The sequence below is a fragment of the Xiphophorus maculatus genome, chromosome 10 (assembly GCF_002775205.1).
Source record: "Xiphophorus maculatus strain JP 163 A chromosome 10, X_maculatus-5.0-male, whole genome shotgun sequence".
Classification (NCBI taxonomy): domain Eukaryota; kingdom Metazoa; phylum Chordata; class Actinopteri; order Cyprinodontiformes; family Poeciliidae; genus Xiphophorus; species Xiphophorus maculatus.
The window spans coordinates 18,883,585-18,910,926 of NC_036452.1; the positions used below are offsets into that span (position 1 = coordinate 18,883,585).

General features: G+C 40.3%; 1 protein-coding gene across 1 annotated transcript in view; it reads right to left on the reverse strand.

Annotated features, from left to right (window-relative positions):
• The window catches only part of LOC102234985 (dynein heavy chain 9, axonemal), a 162,541-nt gene extending 145,807 nt beyond the window's left edge, over positions 1-16,734 (reverse strand). Inside the window, exons 1-13 of the mRNA XM_005809964.3 lie at positions 16,303-16,734; positions 14,836-15,032; positions 14,600-14,758; positions 13,244-13,374; positions 12,943-13,154; positions 9,895-10,128; positions 9,605-9,772; positions 9,053-9,169; positions 8,792-8,942; positions 7,665-7,779; positions 7,436-7,504; positions 1,916-2,042; positions 344-490 (exon numbers count right to left, since the gene is read on the reverse strand). Of these exons, the coding sequence (XP_005810021.3) occupies positions 344-490; positions 1,916-2,042; positions 7,436-7,504; positions 7,665-7,779; positions 8,792-8,942; positions 9,053-9,169; positions 9,605-9,772; positions 9,895-10,128; positions 12,943-13,154; positions 13,244-13,374; positions 14,600-14,758; positions 14,836-15,032; positions 16,303-16,734 (2,259 nt within the window). The remainder of the gene's footprint in view (positions 1-343; positions 491-1,915; positions 2,043-7,435; positions 7,505-7,664; positions 7,780-8,791; positions 8,943-9,052; positions 9,170-9,604; positions 9,773-9,894; positions 10,129-12,942; positions 13,155-13,243; positions 13,375-14,599; positions 14,759-14,835; positions 15,033-16,302) is intronic.
• Positions 16,735-27,342: the final 10,608 nt, after the last annotated feature.

Genomic DNA, 27,342 nt, shown 5'->3' on the forward strand with positions numbered 1-27,342 from the left:
AAGCCACAGAGTTGACAGCAGCAGCATCTTTAGATGATAACTCTGCTTTAAACTCGACGATGTCACCCTCTTCCCTCCACCTCCAACTCTTTATTTCTCTGTATCTCAGCTTCAGCAGCTACTATATAAGGAGTTCTTCAAACTGTGGATTTCGGTTCGCTGGAAAAGGAAAAAGAGCGACAGATTCCTGCAAACATTTAAGATGGGGTTTTGTTTTGTTTTTTTTGTTGTTCGTTTCTGTTGCAGCTCTCTCGGAGCATGGCCGTAGCCATCTCCGGTTAGCAAGTGCAGCCTCCTCACAAACTCGGTAATCTGAGAATCGTTCACTCTAATCCTTCCTGACCTTGTTGTATCGGACTGCAGCGAGCTCCAGGTTGGCCACGTACTGCCACAGCTGCTCCCTGGCCGCGTAGAGCTGAATGGCAGCCTCCGGTATGGCCTCGGTTGGTCGACGCATCAAGTACTTCACTTCTCTGAGCACAGCTGCCAGCTAGGAAGAAGCAAAAAGAGTCCAAAACAGTCGAGGTTGATGCCCAGCAACAAATGCTTCAGCCCAGTCCTTGACAAGGAGCGGTGTAACTGAGTCGGATCTCTAGGCTGCTTCTTCGCACACGTCTTTTCAGCTCTGCTCACCAATTATCTGACTGAGATCAGGTCTTTTTGACAGTCATCCTAAAACATTGCTTTCCCTTATGCCACTATGTAGCTAATTTGGTGGTGTGATTAAATTCTCTGTCCGTTTGGAGGGCCCACTTATGCCCAAGCATTTACTTCCTAGTTGATATCTTGAAATGTAGATCAAACACATGCACAACAGGGACCTGCCAACCCTATTACTCTGCTGGAATGCTGTTCTCAGCCCTGCTTTTTTTCTTCAAAAGCAATGAGGATCATAATGGACAAATGATTGTGTCCCTGATTGGACTTGGACTCCGTGAGTTGGGTTGTATTCTCTGTTTGGAGCAGTGGCTTCTTTCCGGCTGAGTGGCTTTTCAGCACGTCAGTAAAGGACAAATTTTGAAAGTAGATCATGACCCAGTCTTACTAAATGAATGAATGCTTGTTTTCATACATGCAGAGGAGCTCGCACTTCCAGGCTTCTTAAAATTATAATCAAAGCTGAACCACAATTTGGCCGTTTTCCAGATTTGTCTGTGGTGTTTGGGGTGTTGCCTAACAAAAAATTATCCACAGGCTATATAAATTCACAGTTCAGTCAGAAAAAAAAAAAAACCTGACACAGCCAGGAGGAGGGTCTTATCGGTAAGAATCACGCTCTTGTACATGCTGCTCAAACTCTCCCCCCTACCTCTGGGGGGAAGAGTTTGTTAACAACTGTTTCCTGTAACAGTAAGTTGTGTTAGAAAAATCCAGCAACGAGTACACACTGTTGATTGGCAGCGCCAAGACCCTCCTCCTGGCTCTGATTGGTTGTTTTTGACCAGGAGTGGTACATTAATTTTTCTTTAATAAAATGTACATACTCCAGCTTTAAGGAAACTAATCAAATAATCTCCAGAAAACGTCTCTAAATATTTGGGGATTTTTTGGAAAGTGAAAAATATTTTTGTTATCCATATTGACCTAACGCAGTAAAGTGCTTGGTCTGACTTTATGTCAGCCTTTGGGGAAAATAAGGTTATGCAACTCTTTCTACAGTTAATGTAAATGCCTGTTTATTGTATTGCCAACAGAATTGGAACATACTCTACACTAGAATACTTCAGGAATTAGGAATAATTCTTGCTTCTTTCCCTTAAATAAAAGCAGTGAGATCACACCATCCATGTTTATTTTGCATGTTTGCGTAAATTCTGTGAAACCTTCTCTACTTCTGCTCAAGGTTATGCCATAAATAAGGACGTCATCGCGGCCCGAGCTCATTCTCGATGGCGTGTGAGGTAAATATAAAAACCTGCGGGTTGAAATTGACAGAGATCAGACGAGTGTCCAAGTCTCGGCTGATTAATGGCAAGCTGAGGTTGTGCTGCGAGCTCTCGCCCACGGCCTCCGTCCACGTCGCATACAAGCCGGCCGAGTATCTGGAACACCAAACACAGAGGGGACAAGCTGCGATCACTATCGGGCAGGAGTTCCTCTAAACAAAAAAACAACAGCAACAAAAACCAATCTGCAACGTTAGCATCCGCAATGCTTCACATTCCCACTTAAAGAGCTCGGCTTTTATTCCGTAGTGGTAGATGAATACGCGGGCCCCCGTGGAAATTAGCATAAGCAACAAAACAAGCAGCTAAAAGGCGTATGATTGAGGCATTTTGTCAACCCTCGGAGGTTGTAAACAGAACGAGAGGCGTGATCCGCCTGTCCGCGTCTGGCAAACAATAAAGGGCAGAGGGAGCGGAGTGAAGGAGTGTGAGGTGAGTGTGTGTGGAGTGTGGGGTGTAATATGGGATAAACGCTGATTCATCTGAGCGGGGTTGTCAAGATGTCAGGGTTCTGTACGTCTATATCAATCTGTAAATAGCCACATTTATGATGAGGACTTGGGCGCGCGCCGCGTGCTCCTTATTGAATCTCTGCTGTGAGCTTCATTTCCTGATAGTGGCACCGCAGACACAGAGGCAATCAAATGCCTCGGTCACGGCCATAAATCACGCCGCATTTTGTCTGCGGGGGTAAATGAGTGAGGATGCCAGTCCTGCTGCTAAATGGAATATGTATAATAATAGTGGAATTCGTCGGAGGCAGCTGAGACGATTATTACCGAGGAAGAAGGGCTCTAATTTCTGACGGGAGTAAATTGTGGGCAAAGAACTAGTTGTGTTCATCATCCCATTACGCCGTTCTGGGGGACACGGAGGGAAGGAGTAATTGTAAGCTTGCGAAGCGCCAAAGAAGCACCTTCGATCTGGGGGTGTGGAAGCACAAGGATTTATATCACACACTACATTTTGAGAATGAGTAAATCATTACTCCCCCCAAAGATTCTAAGTTTAGCTGAAAACTCTTTGGATTTTCTTTAAAATTATAGTTTTGAGCAGGGCAGTCAACCTATTCTTTTTTTTTTTTATCTGGTTCAGTTTCTTTATTATTTATTTTACATTGGTTGTTCTACTTCTCATTGCACTGACTGAACAAATTACAGTTGTGTTGTTTTCACGTTTGAACACAATTGTGAAGCTGTTGGTGCATTTACATTTTGTGATATCTCTGCACTGGTGCAGAGATATCACATAAATTAGTAATTCAGTATCTTTATGCCAGTAAGGATTTGGTTTTTTCTGTGTCTTCATTTAGGTTTCTGTGTACCGTCTCTGTGTTGTCCCGGCTACGCCTTGATCAGTTACAATTCAGCACTGCTTTTCTGTGTCCGTACTAAACCTCAGATATCGGGTTCAGTAGTGAAGAAAGTGGATCGGTGCTTCCCCTAGTTGCAGTATTTATTTATTTATTTTGTCAATTAAGTTTTGTAAACATCTTAGACCAATAAGAATATTCATAACTTAAGGGCATATCAGAGATGAAATTCATTTCCCTGATTTCATCTGGGTATTTTCCACATCATAAATGAAACTTAAAAAACATTTGATTTTTAGTAAAGCGGTACTGCATCCTTGTTTGGGTCAGACCACACTATGCTATTTGTGCAATAAACTACATATAGGAAGCATCTGTTAGAACATACCAAAAACAAAAGGTTTTTATTTTGGATTACAAATGCAATTTAGTGAATTTGACTTCCAAAAAAATTTCCCATAATATCAATTCTCTGTATCATTCCTGACCTGTACTTTAGGCAGACTGTATTTCTTTTGTGACTTGCATAAATGTACATGAATATGAAAGCATCCATAATGCCTCAGATAAATGTGGGTAAAGTCTGATACATTTCCTTCCTGTTCAGCAGCACAGTGCATGAGAAATGCTTAGCAAAGGGATTTTTGAAGCAGATTCAAATCAAGGACAACAAGCACACACATTTGTGCACTTTTGTAAAAAAACAAAAACATTACTTTTGGTAAACTGAGGACGGGCAGATTGCCTTAAAATGTTACAAGCAAAAAGTTGTGCATGAATTCAGCTTTCTGTTATCTAATCTGTATTCATAATCTACTTTAAGAATAAGCATTACAATACAGTGCATCTTTGGTTGCACAGGGAAGCTGTTAATGGCTAGTTACCTACTAATAGCCTTTTGGGAGCAACTAAAGCCTAAATTTAAGAGTCAAATGGCTCTAGGAATAATTGGCTTTTCGAACCAATCGTTCTTTTTAAAAAAAATAAAAACCTAAGGAAGGTGATAAATCCAGGTAGTTTATAATGTAGATGCTGAAGAGAAAAAAAAAAGTTCCCCTAATGTTGGTTAAAAACTCAAAATATAATATGGGATATTTTGTAAGAAATTAAAGGCAAAGAAGTACAATGTCAAAAGATCGTGTCTTCTGTTTCTGCAACAAAATGGGCATAAATTGCACATTAGTGATGACATATACTTTATGCGAACAATTTAAGAAGACAATGAGAAAAAACATCAACTGACCTTTTTTTTTTTTAAAAATACCTCTTATCACATGAGGCACAATAGCAGTGACTCCATAACTAATGAGTCGATTCTCTTATCTATAATGGTAAGTCACTGGGTGAGCATATAAAATCCTAAAAACCTCTTGTTGTAAGTGATGATTATTTCAGTAATCAATTATTCTTCGTATTATTCTAATTGATCAGATTTTTTTTTAAATCGCCATGTTCTACACACTTTTTATTTAACCACTTAAGCCTTTTTTATATAAGTGACTAATATTAGAAATACATTAAAAGACACAAACAATTCAATTCCTTTTGTAAGCAAGAAAAATACATAGCATTCATTTGAATGCTTTAACTAGACCACTTGAGGAGTTTAGGGTAAAATATACTTACAGACAAACGTGTTTGTATCTTAAATGAGAAATGTATGTTTATTTTTGTAGAGTTTTGGCTTAATTGCTGCTCTGAATATGTTGTCCTCTCAACAAACTCCATTTTTGAGGTCACCAGTTACCGATTAATCAATTACTAAATGACTGACGACTAATTTAATAAGATTCATCACCATTCATCCGATTAATTGTTTCAGCCCTAAGTAAACCTGAATAAATGTACATTAAACCCTAATAATAATAGTACAAAAAAAAAACTGAATTGAGGTCAATACCTACTCTCCAAGAACATACAGACTTGCTCTCTATTCTAGTAAGAACAAGAACAATGTGCTTTCTAGCCAGAGTCTGTCCTACTTGACAAGAAATCAAGTGCAGAATTCATTAGAAGTCTTCGTAAGCCTCTGCTACTGCAGCACAGACACTTCAAAAGACAAAAAGAGAAAGTTCTGCTCAGAATATGCATTAAGAACAAGGAGCAAGAAGCCACAAACCAGGGCTGGATGATTTTATTTTGTTCTTGCAGCCAATGGGAGAAGACATTTCTCTGTTCTTCTGAAGTATATGTTGATGTGTTCTGCTACAATGCAAGCTCTATACGGGGAAAAAAGATGTTCCAGTTATGGTAACCAGTTCTCATTTACAACTACAGTATGTGTGGGTTCATTTTGGCCTTGCTAACAGGTTCTGCTCTGCATGCATTAATCTGCATCTAAAAGGAGAGACGGTTTAAAACACCAGTCTCTGTTGGCACACGGCTAATTTAAACGAATGGGTAAATAACATGCTTTCTGCAGGAACTGATGGCATGCTGGGGAGGTAATGCAGCCGTTACATTCTGCTGCCCTGGAGCAGAAACATACGTCTGAAATGTGCAGGACAGTGGGCCATCATCATCATCATCATCATCATCATCATCATCATCATCATCATCATCATCATCATCATCATCATCATCATCATCATCATCATCATCATCATCACTACTGCCGAACGTCATTGTTCACTGAAGAACTTTTAAACGTTTAATGAAAAGTTTAAATGGACTTAAATGGATAAAAAAACTATTCATCAAGATTTAATCATCGCAGGTCCTTCCTCCCAGCAGCTGTTATGTTCTCAATAAGTGTTTACGAAGCTGCTGTTTTTCCATTTTTGGTAAATAATTTGTTATTATCGGTTATTAAGACCTCTGTCAAACTTATATTCAGTCATCTAAGAAGTTTGTATCTGATAGGAAACGAGGCAAGAAACTCTCAGAAAATAACACCTGACAGAAAGTGTGTCATTTATACTAATATCTAAACATTTCCAAACGGTTCTCAAAAACACACAGCAGTCAAATCCTTACAGTTGCTGACTAGGTTTTTGCATGTTTCAGCTGCTATTCCAAGGATTTATCTTTGGCTACGAGATGCAATTCCACGATTGGACGGTTAAATCTATTTTTGACTTTCTCCACAGATTCTCTGTCGGTTTCCGTTCAGGACTCCAAAACTCCAATACTGCTTCCGGTCAGAAAAACGAAATAAACGAGTGCTTTAAAACCTAAATCTATTAGGAGTATGAATAACTTCGGGCTGAACCGCAAACTCATAGCAAAGAATGTATAAAAATAACTTCTCGCACAAAAGAAGATGCATCAAAAAAGTGTTTCCATGAGGAATATTCCAGTCAGGGAGCTTATGAAGAAAACATAAAGGCTTGCTCAACTTTGAAATAGTTTTTAATCTCTTATCATGGCTGCCAATAAGACACTTCTGGGCGATTTTTATCAGTTCGGAGAGCGAAACAGAACATTGGACTTCACCCTGCGCCTGTTTGGAAATGCAAAAGATAAAGAAACCATTCCGTGTCGCAGCTAACGTTAAATTAGTTTTGATTCTAATATGATATTTAACTAACCCAGCGAAAGCAGCAAAAAGGCTAAATATATTCATAGAATGTGTTGAAATATTCCCTCAGATGTTTACTAACACAGAACATGTCATACTAAATGAACACTCTTTTTTTTTTTTTTTTTTGTCAGTGACCACAAGAAGGTTTATTTATGTGTGTGTGTGTGTGTGCGTGTGTATGTGTTGTATGAGTCCATTGCTCACTTGGCATCAGTGAGCAGCGACAGTGCATATGGGATTATGGGAGTCCTGCGGAATGATCTGCAGAGCAGCACTGAAGTAATGAGAACATAAATCACGGCCAGAACTGCATGCCGACACGCTGATCCACAAGAGACCGCTTCATGAATGCTAGGCAGTAAACTAACAAAATTACAAATGCTCACTTTACAAGAAAAGAAAGAAAAAAAAAATACAGCATCATGGGGGGGAAGAAAAATGTCATTAACGGTTATTATTTAACAAATGCGCTTCCTGTTTTAAGCTTTTTTTTTCTGCTGCTAACTTACAGTGCAAGTAAAGCAAAGTCTTCCTGCTCGCCCTCTCTGTCCTGTTCTTTTATTCAGTGACACATACATGATGACACACACTGTAAGATGAGTTAATCCCCACACACACACACACGCACACACACACACACACACACGCACACACCTGTCCAGCAGTTGCGTCATCTCCTCATAGTTCTGGATAACCCTGGCTCCTTCCGCAGACTCCAAGCCCCTGATGAAAGTTTACAATAAAGTTCATCTCAATTTATTACAGCATTTTTTTTTTTAAAGAGGCTTTTAAAAGCAGTGACTTCATTCTGAGACATCAAGTTTGATTTGATTTTTTTTGTTTGCTTTATTCATCTATGCTGAAAACACGAGGAGCAGCTCACGAGGGGAAGAAGTGCCTCAGTTTGGAGAAGGGGACCCGGATGCGCCGTTGTAGCTCGTGAGCCCATCTCAACCCGCCAGCGACCTCTGGCATGTTCTTATTGCTTGGTGCTGAGCCTGAGGAGGACAAACATTGCACAGAATTACACAGATATGGAGTTTTCGTGCAATATGTAGCTAATAAATATTAGCTAAAAATGTCCTGGTCTTCAAAATGTTGCTTAATGTTCTTCTAAGCTGTGATATCCTTCTGGTATGTCTGTGTAAATATGTTAAATAAGTTCTAGACAGATTTTTTGGTAGCTCTAACCCTTAATCTGATGATTGGTTCTAACACATAAGGCAGGAAAAAAATGGTCATGGTTTCAGTAAAATAATAAAAATGGTTTTAGTAAAATATATCGCCCACCGGTCCGAGGAAAGGGTGCCTGTCAGGTTGAGTGACATCTAACAGTGGCAGAAAATCTTCCATGTAAAAGCAACCAAAACTCCAGATGAAGAAATCTGTTTCAAATTTGTATTTTTGTCAAGTTTCTACACAGTCCAACTTTCATTTAACAGTACCTGACTGACTGAACTTTCCTTCTCAGATTACGAGAGGCGCCGTCTTCCTCTTTAGACGGCACAACTGTTCTCTTGGGAAGCAAGCGGAACAAGCTGAATGTGGCGAATGAGAATTATTTCTACGCAGTCAAGCACTCCAGTCACATAGCACGATACAAGGGAGGCTTCGAAATGTGATGTGACAAAGGGGGTGTGCTGCGTTTAGGACTTGTGAAGTCAGCAAGTTTCCAATGATTGTGTTCTTCCAAATTAATAAGTTTTGATATCAAGACTATTCAAAGTTTCACAAATTTCAGGGTGTCCTTGAAGCGTTCTAATGGACCTCACTGTTCACTGAGCACAACATTATTTCCTTAACTATTATTCAGCTTTTTTTCCCCTTACTTTCTGACGGAGGCTTGTAAGGAAGTTGCATCAAAGACGCCCTTCCTATTCAGACATAAAAAAACCAGCTCACCAAAACACACAAATTGCTCCGAAGCGTAAAGTAAGGCTTTGAATCTTTTCCTAAGCCTCATCTCATAAACTGAGCGAATATTATTGCAGATATCGCTTTGAATCTCACCCAGCTCCTTTACAGCTTTCATCTGTTTGTTGTAAAGGTGTTTACAGGAGTCTAGCTCTTTGTCAAACATGGACAAAAGGAGGGGATATTTTCCCACGGCATCAACGGCGATCAGCGGACGCTCTATCAGGCTGCCAAACATTTCCAGGACCTGAAAACATCAGAGAAATTAAAAAAGAAAAAGAAGAGAGATTGAAATCTTTACATAGGCCTGAGCCCACGGATTTGTTCATGTAAGGAATGGCGTTTGTGCTACCAGACCTTAAAGGTGTGCTCCAGTCCTGAGGCATCATCAAAAGCCTGACAGAAGATTGCCCCTAGGCGGCGGTCTGTGTCATCCGCCTTCAGCTTAAAGGCCCTCACATCTCCTTCGAATTCCTGCAAGGCAAACTGCTCAGCGGGAACGGTGGCCACACAGCATCACACCGCGGGGCCGATGTAACCCAAAGCCAGCATAGCATATTGCTTTTTACATCTCACCGACTCCCAGAGTTATTCAGCTAAAACTGACTGCTCCTTACAAGCAAAATAAATTGCCTTGTCCCGATGTGAGGAGAGGAAAATCTGCAATTTACTTGGCATTTAAAATAGAGGGGGTGGGGTGGGGTGGGGTGGAGGGCAAGGGGTTTGGCAGGAATACGACTTGTTCCGCAAAAAGCCGAGTGACCAGGCAGCTGTGGCGGCAAGTTATTCTGGAGAAGCTTCGCTGTTCTCAAATAAATAAGTTGACCATAGAGTTGCTACGGATACACAACCCTCTAATTTCCCAGCGGGCATCGAAAGAGCACCACAATCCACAGCTGTGATACATACCATGTTGGTGCCGTCCAAGCAGTCATACGGCTTCTCTGTGAAGACCCTGTAGGAGTCCAGGAACTCTTGATAGAGCGACTGGATCTGAAGGCTAAGAGCTCTTCCTCGGACGCCTCCAATCTCCAGTTTCTCGAGCTTCATCAGGTCCAAATACGTTGACAGGATGTCCTGTGATGAAGCAACACAGGGAAGCACATCACAATCAAACGCAACATCAGGATCTCAGTCAAATAAGTTCCAGAAATAAGGTTTTGCTGCTTTTTCATCTTTGCATGCCCTGCTGTGTTTACCTTTATATTTTCCAGTGTGGTGATAAATTGATCCAACCTCGAGAAAACCAGCGTTGGGGAAAAATCCCAAGGTCTAACCATGATCCCATTCTTCTGGTACTTCCTCAGGTTGGCCCTGTGGTCCTCATAGGTGCTCCTGAAAAGCCGCAGGACCTCCAGGCTCGTCTGGACCCTCAGAAGACTCTCGGCGGGCTCTCCTGTCAGGACCTCCTCTGGAACTAGATACACCCTGGCCTGATTGTTGGAGATCAATAACATGTTAGCTTGGCTTTGTTAAGCTTGCGATCCACAGTACATTTGCTGTAGTAACAGCTGGATGGGCTGAAGTAGTGTGATTATGTCTACTCGCTGATAATGTCCTGCTTGTACTTGTGACAGTGCAATGACAATAAAGTTGAATTCTATTCTATTCTATTCTAAAGAGTTGGACACTCCTGTTCTAAACCAAAACTGGAACACGGTTAGATTGTGGTTAGCGTCATTACCAGATGAAAGTTTTTATCCCCCTCATTATTCATGGTTGATGGAAACCCTACCTGCTGTTTTTATCAGATGTGAAAAACTCTGAGTTTCTTCTAACTGTACCAGGTCATGTTACTCAACATACTTGTGACTCTCCACATGCTATTGAGTACTTTGTATCTTACTTTAGCTAATTATTAGCATCAGAACACTGAGTTCCAACCGATGGGCACACTTTGGCAGGCCCCGTTTAAATTTCCGCTGAAATTTTCTAGTTTTAAGTGCTCTCTTAAATTAATTACTTAATTAACTGAGCAACTGAATTACTGTTGTGGTCATTTTGGACCACAACGTAGTTCGATGTGAACTATGTATGCACACGATGTTCTAGCTGTGACTGTGAATAATCTCACACAGCTACGGCAGCCGGCGGCTCCAACTGCCACACAAGGTGCTATTTTTTTTTTTTTCCCCACTTAAGCACCTGCCACCCAAAATGTTTGTGCACGTTACTGATCGTCAAACAACATGAGGCTCGACATCAACAATCATGGAGGTTTCATAATGTTTTTTTTTAGATTTAGAAATGAAACCACATTTTCCGAGAGGACTGCCTAAGATTAAGCGCAATCTGAAAGCGTTCCAATCCGTTGACCCAATCGTTGAGTTTAGACGAGTTGATCCCACAAGCAACCAAAATGCTTCTTCGTGTAAATACTCTGTCAGCAGCGAGACTGAGCTCAGAACCTCCTGCGACGACAAACTCCGGGTGACTTTGGCATTTGGAGAGCAGAGGGTTGAAACAAATCTTCAGCTGTTTGAGCCGTGCAGTCTCATGGCAGACTGTGGAAACCTTCTGCTCTATCAGTTGAAAAGGATAATAGGTCTTAGATGAAATGCTCACATCTAGCTGCAGAGTTTTCTGCAAAGAAAGCAGGAAAAGTGTTTATGTTGTTTTGTTTTCAGGAGACTCCCTCCGAGTCTCCTGCAGCAATGCCACAACTGATACAACTTTGACAGAAAACAAATGTGCTGGTTTGCGAAAGTCTTTGCACATTTTCACATATTTTCTTCCTGCTCAGAAGCACAGTTCAGTATATTTTATTGGGTGTTTATGTGAAAGTCTTACAGTCACAAGTATTGAGTAATAATCATAGTAAAATGATACATGATGTTCATTTTACAGTAAACTCAAGTCTAAACTTTTTCCAGGTCTTTACTACAATAATCTATACTTTGATATAAAACATTTTGTTTTATATCAATAAGCTTTGAGATGCTTATAACTAAGTTTTTAATAGTTCAAATATCAAATATACCTTAACATGCATAAACAGTGGAAGTTGTCTTACAACTAAAGGCTAACATCCACAGTTTTCCTTATCTCCCCCTTTTTGCTCCAGCCAATCACTGCTGAGGAAAATAAATGGCACTCCTGGATTGGCTGCTTTTCAAACGCCAGCCTGTAGCATATCAAGTAGCATTGCACAAAAGCTTCCCAAGCTGCATTTTAAAAACATATAAATATACATCTGAAATAAAATTGATGCAAAAAAAATTCATGAACAGGTGAGTTTTCCATGAATAATTTGGAGGCACTCCTGACACAAAAATAAACCAACAGATGAAAGCTGTAAAGCAAAAACTCAAAATGTGGTCTCATCTAACCATATTTTCCATAATGTTTGCCGTTGGCCATAGATTTGCCTCAGTCGAACTTAAAATAAGATTCCCCCCGAAGCCCAAATTTGTGGACTACACGGCTAACAGTTGTCCTGTCGACGGGTTTATCCCACCTAAGTCGAGGATCTCTGCACGATTTCGCCCCGCTCTGTGTTTTTCTAGATAAAATCCCACTAAAACACTTTGGGCTTTAAGTTTAGAAAGTGTGAAATATTTCCAAGGGTGTGAATAATTTTGCCTGGCACTGCATACGTCTCCTCCCGGCTGATTTGTTACTTTTCATCGTATTTTTTTAAAATTATTGTTATTATTTTTATTGTGATCATAAGGCTGTGTTGTTCAGTAGAGCACCATGTCAAAACTTAGATGTAATGCATATATCAGTTCACTTTATATTCTGCTCATGGGGTAAACATAGCCTCCGGGATGAATAATGCAAATACTCCAAACTGACATAATAAACAGGGAGTTTTTTCAGTTTTTTTTTTAACACATCGGAACACCAGCTGTTTTCTAAACTCAAACCTCTGTGCTTCTTTTCCACAGGAGATAAATCAACCTGCAGCTCAGTTCTGCCCTGGGTCTGCTGAGCTTTTTTACCCCCCCTCCAACCCCTGTCTTGGCCTGGTGACTGACAGGATTTTCCTCTGACACGATTTCTGAAGCTGTTATTATTTGGAGAAACAACAACAAAAAAACAACAACAACAACAAAAAACAAAGAACAAAAACCTTAGAATGCACTTCCTATGGAACAGTGGAAGGTCTCACGATGAAGAAGAAGCAAAAAAAAAAAATTGCCCCAAATCATATTACGTTTTCAATGAGAAGCACAAAACTTTAACCAGAATCCTGTGTTGTAAAAATAAATAAATAAATCAACAATGAGAGAATCTGAGCCAACCTGCTGTATGAGGAGGTTACATGTCTCCTGCAGCAGGACGATGAGGCGTCCTGGTGTGTTGTAGTGTCTGGAGTTGGCCCACACCAGGCACACCGTGTGCATGAAAGCTTTAATTTGACCTTTGACACCAGGGAGCTCCATGTTTTCCAGTTCCTCAAACAGACGCCGCAGGGGCATCAGGTAGATGCAAATGTCCTGGGCTTCCTCCAAAGCTGCCAAGTGATAATAATGCGTTCGTTTTACTTGTTGCTTGTGAAATAAATAAATAAACTACTCCTCATAAACGAAGCAGCGGTTTCACCTGCAAGCACGTCTCGCTGCATGTTAACAAAGGCAGGATAATAGCTGCTCTCCACAGCCTCCATCAACGCCTCCATCTTTTTCACTTTGCAGGAGTTCAGCTGAGAGTGGATGTACTCCAAATCTGCATATCTTACAGGGGGAGAAAAAAAAAAATATCCCAAAACGTTTCAGTCAAATCTTCACAAATACCCAGAATCACTCTGGGATTCTGGGTATTTGAATCCCAGAATCCCACAGATTACTGAGATTGTCTGCAGGGTTCCCCCATAAGTACTTTGAATTTTAGGACAATCACTTACGTACTTTGAAAGTCATGTTCTCGAATTTTCTTCAGTTGAAGTTCGACAGGCAACCACAGAACGACTCAAAGAACAAACTATTTCTTTATATCTGTCACATACAATCCCAATAAATAAATCTTAAAGCATTCAGCAACCATGCATCACAAATCTGGAGGAAACTTCCAGAAAACTGAAGAATAGCTGAAACATTGAGTGCCTTTACATCTAGACTAAAAACACACCTGTTTAGAGTTGCTTTTCAAAAAATTAACTGGCACGAAAGGTTTCAGTTGTTGACTGAGCGTTCTATGATTTTGTATTCTTGTGTTACGATGAATACAACGTGACGTAAAGCACTTTGAAATGCCTTGTTGCTGAAATGTGCTACACAAATACATTTTGATTGATTGACTGATAGTTTGTCATTGTAACATGTAACATGTTTAGTATTTTTGCCAAGCCCTGGTGCATATGGAATATTTTTTTGTCATGATTAACATGAACCTTCAGTTTGCTTAGCCTGCTGAAATGGAGAAATCAAGCAAAAAACACCATAGCAACATGATTCTATCTCTGTATTTCAAAGGGGACATTGATGAATTGATAGATTAATTATTGAATGACAGTGAAAAAGAATCCTTTGAAGCATCAGAACAAAACTAAGTTCTCTTTGTGATCCGACAGAAAGCAGATGGAACGTCTAACTATTATATATCTGCTGGAATGTCCTTTTTTTATTACCAGGTTTCTCATCCAGTCATGCAACATTTAGCTGCAGTTCATTGCTGCAAGATCTAATACCTGAGGAGCAGTTTGCTGTAATTTAGCAATAATTCTGCTATGAAAGCAGATTTCCTACAATAGGAGAAACGAAGGGAGCACTGGGCCAAAAATTTCCATTTTTCACTCCACTGCACAGATGTTCTGAAACCTGATAATTCAGCAGCAACAGCAACAGCCGCTGAAATAGTTTGACATCGAACCTGCGGGGACGGGCTACGACAGCCAAAGGTAGTGCTTACCAAAAAGCAGCCGGTGGCTACAGTGGCTCTGCAGAGCATGGAGGTGCTGACCTGTTGTTCCAGAAGAGCAGCTCGGCGTCGGGCGTAGGGTGCTTTCCTCCCAGCACGGCCTCGGAGGAGTCTTTCTTGAGGACAGTGCGGATCTGATGGCTCCACTCGATCACCGCGGACTCCAAAGAGTGGATGATGCTCCTGTCTGCTGTCGCCTCGCTAACGTGTAATACGGGGAAACATGAAGGACGAACGACGGCTTGATATGATGCTGAGAGTCGGCGCTCCCTTCTTACCTTTGGTCTGCCTCCAGGGCAATTTGTTCCACTTTCTCGAAGCCCGCTGGGAGAGGAAGCAGCGTCTTGCCTTGGACTTGGCCAGACAAGACCAGCACGCCGGTTTTGAGAGAGTGGACATGGTGCTTAATGTCCTGAGACACAACGTGGGGCCATTTAATGTGGTTCTTCATGTTGGAGAGCAGTGGAGCTACAACCTAAACAGGTGTTAGGAAAAAGAAGTTTTTGAGGGCAAGAGATTGATTTCGTGAAGCCATTACAAATACTGACAACAGTGTGTTCATGTAAAAAAGGCATCAAACAGGGTTCGACTTTCTAATATGTAATAATGTAATTCCCTCATTAAAAACATACATGGAGTGTTGCTTTGATTCTTTCCCGCATGTTTGAGAAATCCTTTAATCTCCCACGGCAACCACTCTGTTTGCAAAAACATCAATTTTCATAAAGCTCTGAACTACTAATCAGTTCGATGCGCCTGAGACCAGCGTAATACGAAGCATTGTTGTGATGACTTCCTGAAGGCGGAGTCTCAGAAAGAGCAGGAGCTTCTTAAAGAGACAGAGGCGCAATTTCAAGGCAGTCAAACAGAGTCAAATGTCTTAAGTCATTTAAAATTTAACATTTGACTTTCAAATGACTTTTCAGGAGAATAATTTAGAAATTTAGCATTTTCATAACTGGAGACAACATAGTTATTTGATTGTATTATTAAATGACCGGAAAATACATACCAACGCCCCTTTAATAATGACCATCCGACCAAGTAGAGATGAAGAGCTTAAACTGTTTGAAATAAAGGCAACTTTAACCGTACAGTAAAACTCATGACTTTGATTAGGCCATTCTGAAAAGGCTTAAAAGAACAATACTGCGGTGCACAAACTTGCATACTGGTACATCTCAATAAATCTGAACATTATGAAAAAGTTCATTTATTTCAGTAACTTGGCTTGCTGACTTAAGTGAAGCACAATACATAGATTAATGACACGCAGACGGATGTTTTCAAACCCTTCGTATTGTTAAATACAACAATTTTCTGCTCAATGCTGACAGAAAACAACATTTAGTGTTAAACCTGCTTGAAGGTTATTTTTAGTGTGACTGATGAACCCCGTTGTACTGCACTCTCTCAATAATAAGATCTGATGGTGTGCTGCATACAGAATTCAACTTTCTGTGCATTTTTCAACACTTTTAAGTACTTTACATTCAGAAGTTCCTGCTTTTCCAGAGCAGTCTAATAATGTGCCTCTACTTTAAGTGAAACAAACCCCCCTGCTTTCTAATTGCCTTGGTGTAAAGCTGATAAATCTTGAGTAAATATACCTGAGAATCATCTATCTGTGTAATGGCACACCTTCGTAATCAGAGATCCAGCCTCAAAGTGGATGAGCAGAAGTTCATCTGCTTATCCTGAGCCTCGTGTAATCATTACTACATTCTGCTCTGCTGCTCACTTACCTCCCCAACTAGAGCAGAAAACTGGTCCAGTGGAGCGAAAGACAGGTCTCCGTAGACCAATCTGTCTTTGATGGACTCTGGACTCAGCGCGGCTTTGTCTCTTTTCATAAAGTACACTGCTTTGTTTTTACGACTGCCGGCGAACGAGGTTGCGGGCTCCAGCAGTCCGGCCACGCTCACGGACACCATCAGAGTCCTCTGCTCGGCCGTGTCCAGGAAGTCCAGCAGCACCTGCCTGTTGTCCTCGTCGGACGCGCAATTTTCCCATCTGTCCGGCCTCACTTTGAGAGTTCTCAGCACGCAGTCGGCTATGAAATCCAGTCTTTTGTCCTCGGCGTCGAGAGACTCCTCCATGTCGGCGGGTTTCCCTCTGCTGTCCCCCGGGGTGGGCCCCGGTGAGTGTTTTGAACTGATTTGTGTCTCTGCCTCCATGGCAACGATGTGTTTGCATTAATCAGGCCGTTGCTTAGGGGACACTTCTGACCCCAGACCTGACCCTGGGACAAGGACACCCGTCCTGCTGACAGGAATCCTGAATGACAGCTATTGTTTTCTGTCGGGCCTTTGTGGGGTGTGAGACGGAAAGTTGCAATCACCTTGTGGCCCTCTGAAGAAGAACACTTAAGGTGATAAAGGGTCTTTATGTAAACACAGGGATACTGTGAGAAGTGAGGAGAAGTTTAAGCCCCTCGTGTTTCACATACAGTAAGAACTTAAAAACTATCTCACAACATCCCAAAATGTTTCGGGATGAATACAAATGTTTCCGAATAATCTTTAAAAGTTTAGCATATCTACAGACGTCTTTGGCATCTCTTCTTTTTTAAGTCTCGCCACAGATTGTCAATTGGATTCATGTCTGGGCTTTGGCTAGGCCATTGTAAATAGATGAATGTGACTTCATGCATTACAGGAAATTTCTCGAAATCTCTTGAAAGTTGAGAAACATGTCAGGATTGCCGTTCATCAGTTTCATTCTGCTTCAAGAAGGTTGAGCAGGTTTATTTTTATGTTGCTGTTTTATAAACATTCTAGTGACTTCATGTACTTTAACTAAGACTTAATAGTGCACAAAATGCGCAAATAAAATAAGAAGAAAAAATAAAAGCTAATTGTTCTCATTGGTTTTATTTGTTTTACTTAATTTGCTTTGTAAAAAGCTACAACAGACCACGGCTTTTAAATTAGTAGACAGGAAACAGGCAAAACATTTACCTGAGTGCTTACTTTTGAGACCACAAAATAAGAAAAATAATAAGTTAGTGCATACTTTTAAGAATACTGTAGGCAAATGCGATGGGTAAAATATGATTTTTATTTTTTTTTGTTCCTTTATAGATTACAGATATTTCCATTAGGGATAAAGTCTGCACACTTTTTGGAGATGTTTAATAAGCAACATTTTGTAGTAGAATCACATCCAGCACATATTAGCATCTAAAGTGGAAATGTTTTGGAGGGTTTTTTTTATTTTGTAAAAAAAAAAGAAAAGAGTAAAAAAAAAGGAACAAGGAGAGATTTTTAAATCTGCCTTCTTTTAAAAGCAAGAGCCATAATGGCATAAATTAAAGCTTTTGCTCTTTTATTCAATTATTCTTTGAATCTATAACACACTGACTTCTGAGAGTTTTCTATAAATAAACATTATTTGTTTTGAACCAATGTATTGATTCGCTATCTATAAGTATTCTACCACTACATTCTCTGTCATTGGAAAATGGTGCAAGATCAAAAAATGTTTTCTGAGATTATGTGTAGTCTACGTGTTGTCCACTAGATGGCAACACTGCTCTGTTCTTCACGGAGCATTCGGCCGTCTCGTTCAACAAGATGAAAGCTCGTATAACTCCAAGGCTTAGATTGAATTATAAAACACTTTTAGACAACAACAAAGCTATCTCAGCTTGTGACAAGAAGTTGAAATATAAAGTTAAAGAGAAATCTTGTGAGTCCTGGAAGCGCTCGGTCTGTGTGGTCCTTTTCTTCTCCGGATGAGGATCAAACCACAAACACTGAGCTTTGAAACATTACGCAGCTGTTTGATTTCAATTTGTGGCAACAAACAAAACAAAGCAAAACAAAAAAGAAAAAGGAGTTTGTTCTCTGTTTAGTATTCTGTCGCTAGATTGGGTAGGATTATCAGCAAAAATGGCATCAAACAACTGGCTTTGTTCCCTTTTCTCTCATGGAGATCCAAATGATAGAGGGGCACCGCCAAGAAGAATGTGTGTGTGTGGGTGTGTGTGTGTGTGTGTGTGTGTGTGTGTGTGTGTGTGTGTGTGTGTAAGTGGAGGTCATTCAGAACGTCCAGCAGCAACTACTGAGGAGGTTCGGTTTCTCGGAATATCTTTGAAGATTAAGATGACAGAGCGAAGAGAACCATCACAGCCAGACTTTCCATTTCAGAATCAAAAGAGTTTGTCTGGTCGCTGATACGACGGAGCCGCTTCCAGCTGGGTGGCTGGATGCGGGAATACAGAAACCAGTAATGTTTGCTTAGCCACAATCTTTAGCTCAACTCGGACAATTGAGGTGACTGCTTCATAAATGGCGGCGAGGACGAACTCGGACGATGTTGTTGGGGATGAAAGTAACATCTTGTTGAATAATAACAAAGATGTAGTCGAAGTTAGTTGGAGACCCGAGTGAAGTTGGTGTCAAACGCAAAAAAGTTCCTTTGTGCTGCCATCATTATTAAGACGTTAAATAAAAATATTTTCAGAGAGAGGTCATAGAAGGTCAACCAGCCCATCCCACGCTTATGAAGTCAAACAAATTTGGTGTCGATCAACGTTTGTGCTGCTAAATTTCTCATTTTGTGCTGCCTTTGTTTTCAAGACATTAATGAGAGTTTAAAAGGTCAAAAGTTCAACTGTCCTCCTCCCCCAACTTTACCCAAAGCAAACAAAATTAGTGTTAATTATTTTAATTTTTGCCACATACTAATGTTTCACCAACGCTTTCATGGGTACATAGAGGACTGGATCCAAGTAAAAATGCCTTTACATTTTGCTCTTAAAGGGGAAGTGTGACATACAGTAGATTATCTGTATAAATTCTACAGTCATGATGACTCAACGCCTCACTTTGGAGATTTTTCTCCTAAATCTCATCCATATCTCACTTATATCATAAAACAAAGTCTGTGGCTTAAATAAAAATATATATCCTCCTCCTCCTTTCTATTTGAAGTTGCTAACTTTGTCTGGTGTCTTTTATCGTAAAACCCTTATATAAGAAATTCTGTATTAGCTATTTGAGTTCTCTACAGACCGCTCGTTTAGTGAGCCAGCAGTTCACACGTTCACCAGAAGAGGTCAGCAAATGTCCAAAAATAATTCCATTAAGCGGTTTGAACTGAGGATGCACCTCCATCACAATACTGACTATATTTGGTAAAATCATTTTATGTATACATTGATTATTGACAATTATCTAAATTCCGAATTTATTAAGAATTTCAAGTTTAATCTAAATGGAAAGGAATTCAAATTAAATTCCTTTAATCTAAATTAAAGTTAAATTTAATCTAAATTCAAAGGATGTTCAGGGATTTCTTCAATAAACACGAGTTGAAGATGAAGTATGATTCCTGAAAGAATCATGTTTCATCAAATTGTTGTCTTAGATGTTTCAAGAGTAAATCCAGACTAAATAAAAGTTATTTTGCATCGTGTTAGCTTCATTTCATTGCGGTTATTCAACTGGGACAGTATGCAAAGATTACCATTTACTTCTCTCATCAACCAACACAGTTTTCTGGTCGCCTTATTGCTTTCAGATGTGTATCAGCATTGGTACAAGGACAAAAAAACAACCCCCCAAAAAACCAAAAGGCAGTTGGATAAAAATCAGGAGAAATAACAGTGTTGGTATTCATTCTAATCTTCCCACTGAACCGTCCTCATTCCTCCAAAGTAAAACTAGACTGAGCTCGCTGTCTGGAACGTGATCAAGTATTAGAAGAGAAAACAGGCAGAAAAGTGTGGCTCACTTATGTACCGCCACGCATGTCAGCTGACTCATACAATATCAACAGCGTGGGACTCTGCAGACATTCCAGCATAGCTCTCTGAGCGACTTGTTCTTGATCTGCGTCCAAGATGTCTGCTTCTGACTCCAGTCACACCTGGTGAAGAAACCTTGTTTGACTTTCCTTCTTTTTTTTGTTAAATTCTCAGGAAAAGTCTTGATGGTCAACATGTAATACCACGTGTTGACAGTCCAAAACGGACACATAAAAAGCAGCTGGTAAATTTAAACCAGTCGCGGGAGTGTTTTGGTTTCCTTTAACCAAAATATAGATCTTTAATATAGATCTTCCTTATAAGTTACGTGGTTAAAAACAAACAAAGAAGGTCAGTTTGACGTACATTTTGATGGTGTATCTTTGAGGAATGAACTAAAGGAGCACTGGTAACACTCATACAGACTGAATCATGCTAAAACACTCATGAAATCTTTCTTTTCTTTTTTTATCTTGGTGAGTAATATAAAAATGTAGTCAAAGGAAGCAGAAAAATCTAAGAAGCAGAGTGGTGGAGATGTCATGTATGAGATTAGAGTGTGTTGTACGTCTTCTTCGACTAGTTAGTGCTTCATGTTACAGAGTTTATGTAACTTTTTTTTTTACCATTTGAAAAGTGACTGGGTTAAAGTTGCTATTAAGGTTTTACAAATATTTGAAAATGTCCCCCAAAAAAATCCTAATTATTGAACTTGGAATGGAAGATATTTAAAATTCAACAATAACAGACAATTCAATAAGGAACAGCAAAAACAAAGACTCTAAAGGTTTGGTATTATGTTTTTTTTTCCAGGCACATAGTGCCATTTTAAAGCACAATCAAGCAACTATGTTAACTTTAGTTGTTATAAATATGTTATGTCCAACATACCATAAAAGAAACGTGACTACAACTCCAAACCCTGAAATTGGACTCTGTCTCTTTAAGACGCTCCTGCTCTTTCCGACACTGTGCCGTCAGCATATCACAACAATGCAACTCGATTATGCTGTTTATAACAGTCTTTTGAGGTGTGTTGGATTGAAAAGTAGTCCGTATGAGAAGCTCATACTTCCCAGTTCCACCAGGTGTTTGCTAATTGCTGCTGCTGCTAGTCTGGAGGAGCTGAGTGAGGGAGAGATGCTCAGTGAGGAGGCAGCTCGGCTGGAGACTGCAGCTCCAAGATGGCGTTTTGGGTAAATGGATGCTGCTTTGGATGATTGAGCGTTGAAGCACCTCTGAATGGTTGCCACTTGAGAGTCAATGATTTCTCAAACATGCATGAAAGAATCAAAGCAAAACTCCAGGTATGTTTTTGATGGTGGAATGACATTATAACATGACATAAAGCTCAAAAAAGTTAATTTTACATAACAGTGCCCCCTTTAAAAAGTAAACCCTTGCAAAACAAATGTTAGAAAAACCATTCCTAACCTCTAACCTTAGTCTACGCACTTGGATTTATCTGCTGTCTCTATTTGTACTGGTTTAGCTTGTAGGTCAGAAATTAAAGTAGAACCACCACAGTCCTGCCAGGGCCTTTTTCTGGCCTTGTAATTAGCTTTTCATCCTGGTAATGAAGTTCGTACTCCAGACAACGACGCTTCTTGCCCAAAACAGCTATTGTAGCGAAAACACTACGTCAAAAAGAGCAAGATTAGCAAACCAGCTTCAAACGCGCTTACCGATAATGTACACAATCAATAAACGCAGCCTAGCTACTTCAGAGGACCGCGCTAACGTAACCCAAAGGGTTCACTGTAATAAGAACAGCTTTGTTCCCTGAGAGTTATTAGTGGTTACTGGATGCAGTTCTCTCAATCTTGTTGCCCTTGAGCAAGTAGTGGTTTAATGATCCAAAACACTGTGCCTATTTAGGCCCATTTGTTAATTAGCTTCATTGCAAATATGCAAATGTTTTTATTTTTGTTATTTTGAGTGCTGAGAGGATAAATATTTAAAAGCTAGGGGAATTTTTCTCACACTCCAAATGTTATCGTATGGTACAGTTTGCAGGAGTGACATGGATATATTCCAGTAAACACATACAGTACACGACCTTGTCAACAAAGCAATAAAAACGTATCCAAAAGCAATACATGGGGAAAAAAAATCTTAATGTTGCTTCTTTTACTTAGTAGTTTAAAAAAAAGAGAGAGAAGAAAATGATACAAAGCTTTCCTATAATGTAGGAAAGGATTGGGAAGGTTTCATTAGCTTTATCTAAGCTATCAATCAACAATGGTTGCTTTGATAACGAGATGTCTGATTTGCTGATCTGTCTCATCCAATACTGCTTTACTTTCCATGCGTTATTATTACAACCACACCATAAGTCTGACAAAGAAATGTGGGACATGCTGGGAACTGAGGAAAAATAACATTTGTCAAGTGGGACAATCAGAAAACCCTCATGTAGGTTTTACCCAATTTCCGTGTTAAACTTTAGACAAAGTTTAGCATATACCCTGAGTATATTTGGTTCTCCATTAACATGTAGCTGGCAGGAAATTAAGACTAAAAGTTACCACAGGAGGGCGCTGCAACATAACCCAGCGACAGCTCCTTTCAGTACCTACATGTCCCTCCAAAACCTCCTCACATGTCTGCGAAATAAAACCCTAACCCCTCGTCAGTGACCTCATGCTGCGCACATGGCCATGAAGTGCCAAGCTAGACTTTTAAAAGTGATGGCAAGACACTCACAACCGGGGGACTATTTGACATCACGGGACGCTTGATTGACTGGCCATCGAACACCAAAAATCACGCCGAGGACCACATCTGTTACAGTTACAAAGTCGGCCTTCTATCACCTGAAGAACATTTCCAGGATTAAAGGACTAATGTCTCAGCAAGATCTAGAGAAATTCATCCATGCGTTCATCTTCAGTCGTATTGATTATTGCAACAGCGTCTTCACAGGTCTGTCCAACAAAACAATCAAACAGCTGCAGCTGATCCAGAATGCTGCTGCTCGCGTTCTCACTAAAACCAGGAAGATAGAGCACATAACACCAGTTTTAAAGTCCCTCCACTGGCTCCCTGTAGCTCAAAGAATAGACTTTAAAATACTGTTGTTAGTTTATAAATCACTGAACGGCTTAGCAACACAATACATTAAAGATCTGCTGTTGTTGTATCAACCTTCCAGAACTTCTCAGGTCTTCTGGTTCTGGTTCTGCTCTGCATCCCCAGAACCAGAACCAAACGAGAAGAAGCAGCTTTCAGCATCTATGCACCACAAATTTGGAACAAACTTCCAGAAAACTATAAAACAGCTGAAACACTGACTTCTTTTAAATCTCAACTAAAAACCCACTTGTTTAGAATTGTATTTGAAACGTGATCAATTACAAATTTATTGATGGAACCTGACTTAATGCTGTGTTTTGATTATTGATTCTATGTTGCATTGTGTTTCTGTGTTTGTAATGATGTAAAGCACTTTGAAATGCCTTGCTGCTGAAATGTGCTATACAAATAAAATTTGATTGATTGATTGATTGATTGATCTGGACCTTTTTTGGATCCGCTTTCCCTCTTCACGCGACTCGCAGACGAAAGCGCGCGTCTCAGGTTTATTCGAGCCTTGACGCAGGATGGCTTTTAGGGCTCCGCTTCCAAAGAATTCCTGCTAAAACTGGCTAACTGAGAAATGTGATGCAAGGCCCGCTTCCCGAGGATATGCCACGATTCATAAAGGCAGGCATCTGTTTGAATAAAAGCCCGGTCTCTGGTGAGCAGGCCAGTTGCTGCTCAGATCGCTCACGCTGCCAAGCCCGTCCGATGTTCTTAATAATCACAACCCGACGCTGGCAGGGCCGAACGCAGCACCTGACACCTGATTCTGTTTGTGCATGAATGTGTTTGAGGAATCTGTTGAATATCTCAGCGTCTTGGGAATGCTGGTAATCCCGGCCTCTTCAAAACGGCGCTTTTCCTCCTCGGCCTGGACGGAGCTTGATTCATTTGCTCGCTTCCTATCAAAAGCAGTAGCATTAATCATACTTGACGCGGACTCACCGAAAGGGAATTTATCCGTTCAAGCGAGATCTGAGGAAGAGCTATTCATATCCCCGAATGTTTTGCTCATAATTTGGCAATGCTCTCCGGTATTTATCAGTGATGAGGCAATGATGCCGTTTTTGAAAGCGCCATCAACTTCACTGACATTATATTATTGTAGCTCTCAAAGCACAAGTGGCTCTCTCAATCTCTCTCTCTCTCTCTGCATTGTCTTCATCTTGGAAGACGGCGCAGCAAACTAGTTCCTGTTGAGAAGGCGTGCAACCCGGAGGCACGTCAAGTTATTTTTGGAACCAGAGAGATGTGACACGTTAAGCGACGAGAGGGCAAAAGCGAAGGCCAGCGAGAGTATGAGAAAGCTGATAAGCTGAGAGGAAGCCTGCGCTGTTTATCTGGGCTCTCTGCACTGCTGCAACACCATGTGGCCACTGAGTTATGGGGCCGAAACAAACAGCTCAAAACAACTCGGATTATTTAGTTCCTCCAAATGGAAGGAGGTGAGAGGTTTTGAGGTCGACGGCAGGCGGCGGGCAGTGTAGCGCCCCCCGCCCCAGTGAAGTCTAGCCTCTGGGACATGTGGAGGTTTGTGTAAATGAGCACGGATGGCTTTTCTAAAGAGCTGCAGGCCACGACAGAAGGGGTAATTTTCATATTTTTTACGATTTGGTGAGGGGCCAAAAGCAACACGATAGAGGCTCGCTCTCTCTGAAACAGGATATTGGGTCAGTAATGTCTGTCGGGGACCCGGCAGAAAGAAATGGAAGGCTTGTTTTCACACATTCTGAAGGGCCAAGAGACATCTTGTAAGACATTTATTTTGAATGTGAAAGCTAGCAAAACATTGACGAGATCGAGTGCAAATGGACGCAGGTGTCAATTACGTGTACGGTCGCAGATGAAATTGTTCAATCCCAAGCCAGCGAATGACGTGTTGCTGGCAAAATTCAAAAACTGTTTCAAAAGAACAAAACAAAACAAGCACAAAAAGAAAAACACTGAGCACACTTTTGCAAACCAAGTGAGGAGTTATAAAGACACATGATGCAACCAATCAAAAACTTCATTCAGATACTTTTAAGTGTGCTTGAGATTGAACACCTCAAGTACCTGGACTGTTACATGTTGGAAATATGGCAAAAGAATCGTCCAAGAAATTCAAATAAGAGATATTTATGTCAGAAAAGAAAAATGGGACAAAAACATAGCAAAAGCCTGTGAAATCCAGCTGGAGGATTAGTTAACCATTGAACAGTAGCTATGGAACCTGGTGGCAGAAACAGGAAGCTATCATTAATCTAGTGGAAATGTAATTTTACATCATCCATATTTTCTGAGCTTTTCTGAGCATTCAGATCTTACAAAAGTAATCATAAAAAGGGGAGGGGAAAAAATGAAAAATTCTTGATTAATCTGGGAGAAGAGAATTTGGCCTCAGAATGCTATCCTGGAAGCAGTTCTTTACTCCATGTATCTCTCACCGTCGTGCTCCACTTTGGGGAAATTGGATTCCATTCAATTGTTACGCTGAGGACTGTCAAGTCTACATTCCCGTGAAAAAAATAAAAACATGATGCTCACTCCGTTCATCCTTTGTAACAATGCCTAAATGAAATCAAATCAAATCTGTAGTAAAAACAAACTTTTTTTCCCCAGCTGTTGCAAATTGCTAAAATCAAGACCATTTTGTCTTCTTTCAGTCTTTCATTTCTTTTAAAAGTCTCAACGGGCCAAAGTCTCTTCGTTTCTACGTTTCTTCCAAAGACGAGGCTGAAGCTAAGAGGTTATCAGGTTTTTGTTTTAGCTGCCCTTAAGTTATAAGTTGTGTTTTATTTATCTCATTTTGTTTTTCTTTACTTTATTTAGCTGTTCTCTTAATGTACAGCACTTGCCCAACCATCTGTTGTTTTTAAAATGTGCTTTACATTTAAATTAGATTAGAGTGGAATAGGAAGAATCTCAGTGAAAGATGCCAAATGGGAAGGATACCTTGGGTGAAAAGGGAAAACTGGGACGCTATGAGGTCAGGCACTGGATAAATTCATCGAAAACATAAATTTCAAGCATTGCATTCGAGGAGACGACAATAGCAGCGTAGGTACGCTGGGTAGCCGAGTGGCTCCAAGCTGAGAAGAAGCCCTCGGTGTTTAGCTGGACTTTGTGCGAGGCTAAAAACGTGACGCTCAACTTGATCACATACTTTTTGAAATGGTTATTCTGCAATTCTTTTCTAATCTTTTATTTAATAAGCGGTTTTCCTGTTATTTGTCTTTTATTAAATTGCACAAAATTACACTCAAGAACAACAGTCAAATAATGTAATAGCCTCAATTTCAGCTCCCTGTTGGGCTTAGCCTTCTGTTGACGCCTTACCTGGGCTTCACAAACGTGTCCTGTAACAACGTTCACTCTCGTTGCTGGGCTCGACCCGGTAGGGTTCACAGAAGTCTTTATAATTGCTGTGTAATCAAATCCAATTGGGAACCTATTAGGACTCGCAGTCTAACCTGTAAGACCGGCATCCACAACGTTTCTAGATGTTACCGTTTCATAAATATTTTGTCTTCGATAATAAGCATGCTCAGACAGTAATTAGGAAAGTTCAAAACCGGGGTTATAAAGTGCCTCACATGAAAAAAAAAAAAAAAAACGGCATCAAAAACAATCGAGTAAAAAAATACAACCCAGATTAAATCAGTACAGCAAATTACTGCAATCCGAAAAAGAGCAGCGTCTTTATTGTAATTTAAAGGATTCAAAACAGTTTGACATCCTGGTGTCCAAAAAAAAAAAAGGTGTTTTAATTATCTGGGGCCCAGGAAAACAAAAAGCACAGTGAACTTGAGATTTCATTCTGCAGCAAGGAATAAGTGGAGGCCCTTGGAAGTCAGAGAGGACACGGTGAAGTGATAATATTACTGACATACGTTTATGGTTTTCTGCATGGGACACAAAGGTTTTAACAAAATTTCATTGGTGAAAGTTACTGTATTGAACATCAAACATG